At 36.9% G+C, this 13,971-nt stretch overlaps 2 protein-coding genes across 2 annotated transcripts; both read right to left on the bottom strand.

The window, feature by feature from the left end:
* Positions 1–9,598: 9,598 nt before the first annotated feature.
* Positions 9,599–11,212, bottom strand: LOC135198314 (uncharacterized). The gene has a single exon (XM_064225885.1). The coding sequence runs from the start codon at positions 11,210–11,212 to the stop codon at positions 9,599–9,601; it is 1,614 nt and encodes a 537-aa protein (XP_064081955.1).
* A 457-nt stretch (positions 11,213–11,669) lies between these two features.
* Positions 11,670–12,917, bottom strand: LOC135198313 (uncharacterized). The gene has a single exon (XM_064225884.1). It carries the CDS (start codon positions 12,915–12,917, stop codon positions 11,670–11,672), a length of 1,248 nt encoding a protein of 415 aa, XP_064081954.1.
* Positions 12,918–13,971: the final 1,054 nt, after the last annotated feature.

Here is a 13,971-nt window from a genome sequence, read left to right as displayed (position 1 = left end):
CTCAAGAGTAAACCACCTTATTAAGCTTTCTTGTCATTCATTTCCCGAGTGGAATTAACCAATATTTTGTAAGCTTTCTTGTTATTCATCTCCTGAGTGGAATCCTCTCGATGCCACCGTTTCCAAACTTTTAATTCGTTTATACTTAACAGAATGATTACCGGTTTCATTCTCTACTATAAAACCGAAAACGCACTCACTTCTCGGTCCATTCAGTATTCTCAAAAATAATTCGTAAGTTAAGTTCGAATACTAGTTGCCTTGAGAAATTCGCAATTCGAAAGTAATACGCTTGAAAATTCCCTCGTAGTACAGTGTCATTTGAAGACCTTCTCTTCCCTGGAGCAAATTGAGTTAGATTTATGTGGGAACCATCTCAGAAACGCTGATCTCATCTCTATCTCAGTTTGCATTCGTATCACTTCCACTCTCACTGCATGCGGTTGAATGTAATGAGGACTGACATTCCCATGCAAGCTCATGATTCGAAGATGACCGGTGGTTTATCATTCCTCCAATGTATCAAAGCTCAGTCTTTGGTCTGGCGAAACGATGTTTACTTTTATATGCTTACGCTTAGCATCACTTTCTGTTTCTTGTTTTCTTTCCAGGGGTTTATCAGCTAATTATACAGGCATACTTTTGTTTTACTTTATCTTAATACTGTTAAGAGCAAGTAGCGGTAATATATATATATATATATATATATATATATATATATATATATATCCATATGTAAAATAGATTTAGAAACGACACCTGTATCTGTATTTCAATCCTTACACAACTACGCGTCTACACTGAAAGCATTTTTAAGTAATGAGTAAAGTTTTTATACTACAAAAGACTTAAAATGTACGATTTCTTGACAGAATTTTATAATGTATATTTAAAATGAAAGGTATAAGCAACCAAAGTGGGTATTGTATCCGAGTGGTGCAGCACTCCACTCTCGTTTGCTAAGTCTTCCAATCGCTCCCATGGGAGCCTGCACATAGGGCCAAGAGGGGGCACTTGCCCCCCATGAAATCCTTGAAAAAATTTATATATATTACATTTAACTACATTACTTTGTTTTCTTCCATTTTGCATTATATTCTTTCAGTTTAAGTAAATTAAAGGTAACATTGTATATATTGTATGATATTTGTTATTCTTTCCATAAATATTTGAATTCAGTTGAACAGTATATGGAACAATTGAAAAAAAAAAAGTCAGTGTAACGTATTTTATTCTTTATCGCTTCGCTTAAATTATTGGCATCGCAATTCCACTGGGGGAGGCAAATTATATATATATAGTATAATTTATATATATAGATAAGTATATGATATATATATTATATATATATATATTTATATATATAATTTCCCCCCTCTTGGAAAATATGCTACGGGCGCCCATGATCACTCCCGCATAGCACCAGCAACTAGATGAAAAATCACTACACGAAATATGGGCGCAGAATCAAAATGAAAATAAAGACGCGAAATTTCCTCGAACCAGCACTGCAAAGAAAGATGAACAAATTAACAAACAGTAACCGGTTTGGTGCGTGGAGTAAATGTTGACAGAAAGCCGACCTTCACGAAACCATCGGTAATGACGCTCATGAAGGAGGAGCTGGAAAGGTCAAGTCAGCTATAATGAGGACTCTCCATTTAGGTCACGGGCAGTGGGGTTCATATTTGCCAACGGGATAGCTTAAATCTGACGAGACATCTTAATAATTCATTCGGTTGCATATTTGTATATTAAATATACATGATAGGTATTTTAGAAATGAAATGAACCGTATAGGATACCAATGGCCAGACAATAATAACCTGAAAATTGTTTTGAAATTACATTAGCAATTTATGGTGTCATGGCAGTGCTGTACACGTTTACAGAAAAAAAAATCCCGAAGTCAAAGAACGTATGAAAGAACTCTATTAGTAAACTGAAAAATAAATGAAAAACGTAATCACGAAATCAATAATAAGCAACTCCAACTAAGTCTCAGGTCTGCTGATTGTTTGCGACACCGTCTGCCTTAAAGTTATAAAAGGCATTTCATTACACATTCGTGACACAAGTATTAAAGCCTCTATAAATTTTTTATTGCGTAAAAAGCAGTGCTGTACATTATATCTACCATGACATTGGACCATCTTAGTCATTAAATGTAAATTACTTATAGGTTCTTTAATTAACTGTCTGCATCGTCACACCTTAAAAATCTGTCTTAATCATAAAAGCGACATTAATCAGTCTTGTTAACGTCGTTTTTATTAAGGTGAGCTGTGTGCTCAGTGTCCAACATGACAACGTGAAGAGCCAGATTCCCCAGAACACAGAGATAATGAACAGGGTTATTGACAAGTTTGGAAGAGATCTCCGACGACTCCAATTCCTGTTCCAACAACAGTAGCAAACTAGTAATAATTGAAACCCGAACAATAGAAAATTGAACAAACAGGTGAGAGATGTTCATGATATTTTATTCATTTCGGATTTTCCATGTAATTATTTATTAGTTTAGGATTTTCCATGCAATTTTTTTTTTTCCAGAAATTCCACAGGGGAGAGGGAGAAATATCCCTCTTTCCCCCACCCCCATTGGGGACGCCCATGAACAAGACCCAAACTAGATATGCGGTGCAAGTTGAGAATGCAACGGGTTTTGCATATAATAATCTTTCCCTTGAAATTTTAACTTTGATTTATCGCGGATTTAGTCAGGAAGGGAAAAAAAATCACCGAGTATACAACTTCCGTTCACATTATATAATGAGATGTGTTTAGTTTTGAAATGAGTACATACTAATTCGAAAAAAAAAAATTATTTACAAAGATATTACTTTTGAACTTTCAACTTTGAACGTGGTAGATTCACTGGACCCAATGTGAATTGTATACTATTCCACTTTGTCAGCCAAACTGATTCCGGTAAAAAAAAAAAAAAAAAAACAGGTGATAAAATGCACCCAATCCTGAGATAATGGACGGCTTGGCAGAATTATTATTTCATTATTTAGTCTAGGACAGTGGTCTTCAAAGTTTTTGAGGTCATGGCCTACTTTAGATACCTCCAAATACCCATGGCCCACTACTTCAGATTTAGAATAGGAATTGATAAGTTCAAAATGCAACATATAGTAGTTCCTGGAACTGGAATTTTATTACATGTTATTACCATACATTGAAAATATAGATTTTCATAAATTCAATATACAAATATGCTCAGAATCTTTTCATGATCTAAAAATTAACTAGTGAACAATTACTTGGATAGAATAAGAAAAAGAAAATATATTTATTTCCATATTTTTACGCATACTGTTTATCTATAATTACAGGTCCGGATAAAAGGAAATAAACTTTCATTTTTATTTTTATATATCGTTTATTTAACTTAAAATTCTACATTTTTTTCGTGGCCCACCTGATAATCACCCCATAGCCCACAGTTTGAAGACCATTGGCCTAGGATATAACTGTTGTTGCCAGTTTAGTTGGTTGATTATAAAATTTGTCTTGATGACCAAGCGCCGGAACCCATCAGGATTATTCAGCCCCCTAATGAAAATGAAAAACAAATTATTATGATAAATTAAGAATAAGTGAATGATAATTGTTCAAATATGAACGTAAAAAATGGCCAGTTTAGTTGCCTGGTTCACTAGAAAACTCTCTATATGATAAAATGACGCCAATACTCATGTTATTCTTCCATAAAACAAAGATTACCTCGTTCAATGATCTTTAGTTCTCCAAAGATGGCCAAATTAATTTAAGCTTGAGGGAAAAAGCTACTCTAAATTATGCATGAACAGCGATTTAAGGAATCCCTTAATTTAGGTTTTCTATGGAAGTCAGACGGAGCACCAAAGAAAACGAAAGCTGTCATACAACAAAAATACCCTTGTGTTCCATGAAAAATAGTTTCCAATCGTCTAATTAATACACAATGAATTAAGACGGCTATAGAACCAATTTTGAGCTTTTAGTGAAGGAGATACTTTTATATATAATACAGTGGTCTAACGTACATAAACATTTCGAAATAAATGTTTAGACTTCTTGAATTAGGTTACATACTAGACTCACATTAGCAAGTTTTTCCATGTCGTCGTAGGGCTCTTTCATTTCCAGTCTTTAATCGGCAACTGAATCTAATAATTTCCTACAGAATTTTTCCGCCCCCTCTGATGATTGTAAGCATTTCACTGTCACTCTCTCTCTCTTACCTGATAATGCAGGTAACATAGAATAGCACTTGTGCAATTTATTTATTTTTTCTAGGACATAATACAGTAATCGAATATCACTGTAACCCCGTTAAACCCCTGTAATGTACATTCTTGTGATATAAGTAGCCAAAAGTTTTCAGACCAGTTTCAACAATGGCTGCAGTTTGTTCCCTGTTCCCACAGCACGCAAAAAATCATGTGTAAATCTGATGACCAAAATCCAGAGACAAAAATAATTTTTGTCGAACTATTGTAGAATGATAATCCCAGATGTAGCCTACAAAGACAGACCTCCCAACAACATTGTTTTTGTTGTGCAAAATGACATGAAAAATGCAAAACCATAAAGACTTCAGTAGAGGCAAATAAAGATATGTATTTCTTTATCGTGAGTACAGGCATCGCCATCTTGAATTGAGAAGGCCTGAGAGACTCAAGCATGAGTCATCATCAGTTGTCCGAGTCTGGCCATGCATTTCCATTCACAACTTTGTATTCTTGGTGGCATTTATCAGTTATTTGCAGAATGTATAATTTTTGTGTAAGTTAATTATGTTTTACAGTCTTTTGCATCGTCAGTATCCTCTGGACCTGGTTAATATGATTAAATATAAAGGGAAATCAGTGCAGAAACAGTAATGAGAACAAAAAAGTTTATTCACAGAAATGAGTATATAATACATTTTTATACTTAGAAGGAGGACAAGAGCACAAAAATGGTGACAAAAGATGCCGCTCTCTTTAGGAAAAGGTATAAGAGCTACATACAAAATAAATATTCACTATAAATTACAGCAATTGTTCCTCAGAATCTCATTTCTTCAGTGTATTCATCTTTCTCTTTTTTGTTAAATTTTTGCAATTTTGAATGTTTTCATTACTTTTCTTTTAATAATTGTTTAGTAGGGCACTGGAGGAAGCAAATATCAGCATTTTTTTAATTTTTTTTATATGCTATGCCCAGCATCACAATCATTTAGAGGTCAGAAGGCATCATTATCAGAAAGGACAGTGAGTGAAATATCCGTGGCCAAATTCCTTTGATACATTGATTTGATAAAATCAGGACACTGTGACAGTTTATCAATGGTTATATAGTTAAACAGAGTTGCGTTTACTACAGATTCATGGGGATAAATAAGCCTTCCTCTGGTTATACCCTGAATGTAACTGATATTGTCTGGTAAGCTGTCTTTTGTTTCTTGGCAAGTAAGTAAGTCTTTACAGGAGCTACACATAAATTTTTACACAACAGCATACACACAATAGCCAGGAAGGTATGTTATAACAGGGAAAAGATCCATACATTTATCAATATCATCTTGACTGACATCGATATAAAAAAAATCGTTACTTCCGGACTCCTGATTATTCATGCACTCCCAGTTCGTTTCTTCGAAGATCTTCAGTTCGATGTCTCTATTATTAAAAGCTATTCTGAGAACAGACATTAACCTCAGTTTTTTTTCACACTTCACACTCGAACACTTGTCGTAAGGAAATGTAATTGCTGCCAGCAAGTCGACGGTATTTACCAAATCTATTTTCAAGTTGATCGGTTTGAAATTTTCCTGGTAAGACATATTTAATTTTTTATTTTTCTACACAGTATTTTGTTATTTCTATCATTGCACTAGTTGTGTGTTTTAAGGCAGTGAATGTGTCCCTACTCAGCTTTCCAACAGTTTTAGTAATGTTATTCCAGAGATCTAACCAGAAATGGAATTTCTGTAGGAAAATATATTTCTCGTCATTTACATTATATGTAACTGGAGTAGCATATTTATTGTGAAGCCGAGTACCTTTATGTGGATGCTTTACATTCATTATGGTCCACCAGAGATAAATGACTTTAATATAATTAGTTACATCTTCAGAATTTGGCAGACATGTTCTTTTCCCGTTGTCAAAAGTGCTTCTATGACATATTCATTGAAAATTTGTAGGGCAGTGCTGACGTTCTGCCTTTCTAGACTCGATGGATTTAATGCCTTTGATGTAAGTATGCATATCAGAGGAGAGAATCTGCTTCTGAATTGTGTAATTTATGCAAAGTGGCAAATGGAGCATTACATATTTTGGGTGCAGTGTGGAGATCGGAGGTTGCCAACTAGTAATGTCTCATTAGATGGACTCTGAAAAAGTACCCACAGCAATGCAAATTAAAAACAAACGGTTGAACAGTTTACAAAATATGAAAGTTTCAAGTACTGAGTTATCATTTAAAGTCATCAGCAATGATTGATAATGTATTTAAAAATCATTTGTGTTAATAAACTGTTGTTTCTCATCATAACTTCTGCGCTGATTTTCCACCATTATGCAGCATATTTAATCATATTAACCAGGTTTAGAGGATTATGACGTTGTTAAAGACTGTGAAATATAATGATCTAATATAGCAATTAGGTACTCTGGATAAAAAGTAATAAATAACACCAAAAATACAGAACTTGGAATGGTAACTCGTGGCCAGGATAGGACGACTGGTGATGACTCATCGCTGTGTTTTGAGTGGTCGCACAGGCCTTGTCAATTCAAGATGGCGTTGGTACAGGCCACCAATTCCAAAACACTTACAACCAAGGCCGGGCGCACATTAAGACGCAGGCGACACAGGCAAAGCAGCACAGAGCAGGGCAGAAAATAACATTTCACTATTTTAAATGGAGGCGCGCACATTATCAAGCAGGACAGCACATCGCAGGGGCAGACCTGCTTCGGGCTGCGTCACGCAGTGTTTGAAACGCAGTTTTCTGCTGACATGCGACCCAGGAAGTAACTCGCTTTGTAATCCACACGATATCATTCTCTGACTGACAACGAGAGCGTACAGACATTTGATGATGATAGTAGTCCGGTCGAAGAAGGGAACCCACAACTCATCACTGTTTAACGTTAAAATCCCGGGCTCGACAATGAATTAGATGATGGTGGTGAGAGTATTGTTGACCCTACAGCTCATGTAAAAGAAGTAAAGAGAAATCAGAATGATGTTACTGCTCTGCTCAAGGAATCGATCTTAAAAAATCATGAAGAGAGAGTTAAACAGAGAGCACTTGATAGGAAAAAATTTATGAAAAATTTAGACAGGAGGAAAGAGATCCCCTACTCATCCTATGTCCTACTCCTCGTGCATGTACACCTACTGATGCATCTACTACTGAGACATATCACTCTCTCCCTGTGCTTTCAGAACAGTATCAGGACACATCCCCTCATTTTCCACCAAATTATTATATGATGTGAAAGTCATAATTATGTCCGATGATTTTGTTAATATCTGATGAATCTCTCGGAAAGACCTGAGTGCTTATCAACACTGTTTTCCCTGTTGTTTTTCCTTTTTACGATTATCATAATAATGACATTATGGTGGCAGTATTGCAGGTCAAAAGAAAAGGGAAATGTTCATCAGTGGATTTTTTCCTCCATTCCTATAGTGCAGAAAGACAGACATGAAGGAAAATAAAACTGATTTTAATAACAGCCAGTTTTTCTCTACTCCCGATTGGTTTTTTGGGCGTTGCAACCTTCAGATGATATGTCACTTTGCATCATGTTATGCACCTTATCAAATTGTTCTCTGCTTAATCTTAAATAATTCTTGAATCTAGCATCACTCAACTCAGAGGTTAAACCAAATGCACTATGTGTGGCGAAAAAGATGGACTTATAGTGGACTGTATTATATGCTTAACGTTGTTACTTGGTCAAAAACCGCTAAAAGCCTTACGTAACAACTCCACAAAACTCCCTTTGCGGTTTCTAAATTACGGGGAGATATCTCTCAACCCAATTCATTATTAACGAGGATAACACACCAATATCATTAATGAATAGTAGCACAATTAAGTACTTTCACTTACTGAGCAGTCCTTGTAGACATGAACTCAGATCATAAATCGCTACACGAGATACGACGAGAGGTACGTGCCTCTCTCTCTCTCTCTCGCTCTCTCTCTAAATGTTGCGAGTACTCACAGGTTGATTTTCATACCGGCTTAGAGGACCGCTGTGTTATCTCGTTTCTAAGTTATTTGCATAACCTTAAGATATGAACACAATAAAGGTTTATCAGATCAATTCATATTCACCATCCACAAAACTGAAACATAGGAAAAATGAAATAAAATCGAAGGATATTGAAACGCATTTGATAAACGTAAAGTTAAAATTAATTTAATAACTAAAAGTTAAACATATCAAAGAGTAACAACACATAAGTGACAAATGAAATTAATCACTCAAGGGGAATTGTAAATCAATGGCACTCAAATGAACCAAATTACGACAAAATTAAAGAATCAGGGCAGTCGCCCTTTCTTTCTAAATCCACACACACATCACTACACAACACTAGATAACAGGTCACCTCAAAAATTGAGCCAAGAAGCTGTCCGTTCCGTCCTGCATTCGGGTTTTGTTGGGGAAAAGAGACAAGTTATTCAATTACCACGAATGTAGAACTGACGTACAAGGTTTTCATGAACATAAAAAACTCTACAATAATTATCAACTTCGTTGTCAAAAATAAATTCCAAATATAATAGTGTGCAACTTCAACATATTTATTAAATGTAGTGAATTAATTGGTGGTGTGTGTCAATACAGTTTTGGGCGATATCATGCCCATACAGTGTACTACGCACATACGCATACACACCCCTAGAGGGGCACGCAAAGGAGCGTTCAGAGGGGCGAACTACTACCCTTCTTTTCCCCTCCCGATCTTTTGACCTCTCCTAATTTCTTCTCTGGCGAGAGGCACAAACAAGACCCAATGACACCAACTCTTACCATACGTAATATGCGCAATACATTCACCAAGAACAATTTCACATACATAAAGACAAATGAATTATCATAACTAAAAACAGTAATTATACTTCGTTACTAAACGTCTACTGACGTTTATATGTCAAAAGACTACGTCTTTGTGTAAAACCATCTTTTCGGTGCTAACCGCACCACAGATACTACGTACTAGAACATAGCAAAATCAGATAAAATAATGTTAAGAGTGTCATTCTCGAATAGATGTGGTTCTTTCACCCTTATTATGTCATGCAATGTAGACGTACATATCTTTGCAAAATATATGGGCATGCGAATGCATTTGGTTTTCACATGAATACAAATACAGTAACATAGTTCCTGTCTGTCGATTACCTGACAGACGGCAATACGCAGTGAAAATCAATCAATAATTTCTTATGAGACAGACACTAATAACTATAATAAAAGACAAATAGCATGGAAACAAGTGAATACTCAAAAATATTAGAAAATAAAATCGTTGTGAGAGGAATTCCTCACACCCTCCCCCACCAAAAAATTCATACGACACATGTATAGTGTCCTTATAACGCTCCTTCTCGAATCAACTGTTTTCTTTGTTCGTCGGCCTTAGCAGCAGTTCTTCTCATGGGCCGACGATCAGACATCACTGGTGGTGGGGAACCTGTTGAGGTCGTAGGGTCATCCTCTGCAACACTCTCTAGGCCGTCTCCTACGTCCTTGGTTTCGGCCCTCTCCATCGTCTTCTTTGTTGTCATGTTTATATGACTAGCCTCGTTTGAGGCCTCGCTGGTCTCGCCTACTTCATTCTGTCCGCTTTCTGTTGTTGATTCCTCTCTGACATTACATTCGAGTGGAATGACTTGATTCAATGGTCTTGTAAAATTTCCACTTGCTGTTTTTATCTCGACTGTCCTTATAACATTATCAGGACCTGCGTGGAGTTTCTCGATGATTCCCAAAGGGTACTTGTGTCTTTTACAATTATCATTTACTATAAGGACCAAATCTCCTATGCTTAATGGACAGATGGTTGAAGACTCGATGTTTCTGTGCCTCTCTCTAAGAGAAGACAAATAGTCAAGTAGCCACAATTTCTCAAACTTTCTTATCGTCTCACACAGTCTTGCATAGTTCTCCCTCAATTCGACGTTCTCATTGAAAGGTACGTCGACGAACTTGTTCAAAGGAGGAGCCATTGTAATAGCTCTGCCGTATAAGAGTCTAGCAGGGGTGAGCGCGATGTCGGCGTTATCTTCGTTGACATATGTTAGTGGCCTGTTATTGATGATGTTCTCGGCTTCAGCGACGATGGTATTGAGTTCTATAAACGAAACTCTTTTTCTGTACACGGCCCTTTGTAAGCACGATTTCACCACTCCGATCAGTCTCTCGTAAAAGCCGCCTTTCCAAGGCGATCGGGGTGTTATGAACTTCCATTCTAAATTATGATCCGTCAGATAATTTCTTACTTCGGGCTCTTCGCTGATATCTCTTAGAAACTTACTGGCTGCAATGAAGTTTGGCGCATTATCACTTATTAAAACTCTCGGAAGTCCGTGTCTTGCCGCGAATTGTCTAAAAACAAAGAGGAATTCTTGTGCATTCATGGATTTGCACACATATAGGGCAACCGCTCTTGACGTAGCGCATGTAAAACAAAACAAGACATACGCCTTCTCGTTCTCAGCTTCATTTTCAGCCACATTAATGTTTCCCGTATAGTCGACGCCAACACAGGAAAAAGGGACTTGATGCTTAACTCGTTCGGGTGGTAACGGGGGAAATCCAGGCAGACTTAGAGGTTGATTTTGTGCTTTCTTACACAATAAGCACTCTTTCAGGATCTTCTTAACGGACTGTCTCATTTTTCCAGCCCAAAACTGTTGTCTCAATATAACCACAAGTGTATTCGTGTTGCAGTGCAAGTTGAGTATGTGATAATGAGACACTATAAGTTGCCATAAGGGGTGTCGGCTGGCGACGTATACTGGATGCTTAGCGAATTCTGGCAATTCTGCATTATGAAGTCTTCCTTGGCACCGAATGACACCACTTTTATCAACATAAAGTCCTAATTGTCTGATAAGATTCCTTAACTCAGAGGGAACACTAGAACTGGTTTGTAACCCATTAGTCAACGCATAATATAGCGTTGGAAAAGCTTGACGCTGCATGATTCTGATTAAGACGAGTAAGTTATTACTTTCCCTGAATTTATCAGGAAATATTCTTCTCCCAAACAAGATCAATCTACCTACGATCCTTAATGCGTGTTTCAATGAGGAGAACTCAGAACAATTAAATACAAGTACATCATCATCAGGGTTTCTCAAAACTGGTTCTACAATAATTTCATTTACATTAACAGACTCTATGTAAACTACATCCTCTTGTTCTGGAAACTTATTTTTGTCAATAATCCAGGTCGGGCCATGAAACCACAAACCTGACTTACTCAAAAGAGACATTGAAATACCTCGCGTAACTAAATCAGCAGGATTATCCTCGCTCTTAACATATAACAACCTGATGTTATGACTGGACTTCAAGTCCTTGATTTCCTTTACTCTGTTGGTTACAATCACTTCTTTAGATCTTTCATAAAATACCCAACTCAAAGCTACTTGGGAGTCACTCCAAACAGTACAATCTGAACAAAAATTTTCCCAAAATCTCTAGCAAATGAACAGCTAGGCGCATGCCTATAGTCACAGCAAGTAATTCTTGACGGGGGATAGTGAGTGGGGGGCTCGGAGCTACTCGAGACTTACTAATTAGCAAGTGACTTGTGTGCTTACTGCTAACAACATACGCACAGGCTCCATGAGAGGCATCAACAAATACATGTAAGCTACAAGTTCCTTCATTAAAACAAGATCTAGGGACTTTGATCTCCTCAATAGAATTGAGTTGGTTTAACAATTCATCGAACTCTTTCTTTAAATCCATCATCAGTTCGTCATCCCAGTCAGTTTTCAGTTCCCACAATTTCTTCACAAATAGTTTTCCCTTAATTGTTACGGGGGTCAATATTCCCAAAGGATCAAAGATGGTTGAAAGGAGAGACACAACCTTTCTCTTAGTCAAAGTACAAACATTTCCTAGATTATTCAAATATGTAACAATCTGAGAAGGCATCTTTACACTCAATGAGTCATTACAGGTATCCCACAAGAGACCGAGTAGTTTTACTGCATTCAAGTTGACAGTATCTGGGCTATGTTTATCATTAAATGAACTCAAATTGCTAGCCCATTCTCCCAAAGGCATATTAGCTTCCAGCATAATTTGGTTTACCTTATTACTCTCGAGTTCTAAATCTTCACATTTCTCATAAGTTTTCATAAAGTTATCCACATAAAAGGACTTCTTGACTGAGCTGGCGATGGGATCTGAATAGTTTTGCAAATGATACTGTATTGTCTGATTCAACAGAAAAGGTGAACAAGTAGCTCCAAACAATAAAACCTTAAATCTGAAAGTCTTGACATGCTTAAAATCTCTATCAGCAAACCATAAGAATCTTGTGAAATCTCTGTGATTTTCATTAATTCCTATTCTAAGGAAAGCTTTACTTATGTCTGCTACTACAGCATATTTGTTCTGACGAAATTCCAGCAGCATATCTGTCAATTTCGTCGCCAGATTAGGTCCCGCATGTAAACAATCATTGAGGGACTTTGCATGGTGTGACTCCTTACTACTTGCATTGAAAACTATCCTAATTGGAGTCGTAGCAGATTCCTTGAAAACTGGGTGGTGAGGTAAATAATGATTAATGCCATCAACTGGATCAAAGGAGTTATCTTCTAACTTTACCTCCTCAATAAATCCTAACTTAACATACTCATCTAAAACAGACTGATATTGATCAAACATGACTGGTTTAGACTGAAAGGTTCTCTTAAGTGAATATAATTGACCTAAGGCTTTTCTATAACCCGTAGGGGGTCTGGCATCGCTCTTAAATGGCAAATCAATCGTATATTTGTTATCAGCCTTTACAATAGTCTCATTGAAATGTTCGATCGCTGCTTGATCGTTATAGGATCGCGTATCCTTCCCGATGCCGATCGTATCTAATGACCACAGTCTAGAAATATCCTCACCGTCAAGAGGATTTACAGAAGCAGTGACTCTCGAGCAAACTTATACTCTGTGTACTTATTACAGATCTTACATTTTCAATCATCCACTGATAACGTTTACAAGCCCAATTGGGTATAGGACCAAAAATAAACAGCACCGGCGGTGCTACCAAGCAAATATACTCATCATATTTATCGTGACAATACACAAATGCATTATAATAATCAGCACCAATAATCAAACCTATATCACTGAGGGTATCTGATTCAATATTCTTATCTGCCAGTTTAACACCTCGTTCTTGCAATCGCAGATACACGTTGTGTAGACCAGGTGTGTGTATGGAAGTGTTAACATGATTACAAACAACAGCATTTAATTTGATACGTTTAGTACCTGCTCGAACCATTACTCTTACTACATCAAACATTTTAGTTTCAACATTATCTCCAAACGGAATTAATGTAAGTTCCACTTGTTTTATGGGCACTAAGTTCAATTTCTCAACAACATCTGGGTTAATGAACGTTCGTTGAGATCCGCTGTCTAAAAATGCTCGAACCGGGATCCGATTCCCATCATTACTCAATAGAAGGGTGGCTGTCGGTAACGCTGTCGGTCGAAGAGATGCGACATTTTTCACAGTTACTTGATTACTGTTAACATTATTCTGAGAATTACTCTGATTACTCGTGGCCGCTGATTTCTGGCTAGTACCGAAACTAGGCTGCGATTGAGCAGTTTCTATAGGCTTATTATCAACTCTACTATGGCCTGATTTGGTGCTAGAAGGTTGCTGAGACGAATTTACATTGACGCTCGTAGAATTAGGTAATAGTCTAGC

Source organism: Macrobrachium nipponense, chromosome 22 (assembly GCF_015104395.2).
Source record: "Macrobrachium nipponense isolate FS-2020 chromosome 22, ASM1510439v2, whole genome shotgun sequence".
Lineage (NCBI taxonomy): Eukaryota > Metazoa > Arthropoda > Malacostraca > Decapoda > Palaemonidae > Macrobrachium > Macrobrachium nipponense.
This window is presented reverse-complemented; position numbering and strand designations above follow the sequence as displayed.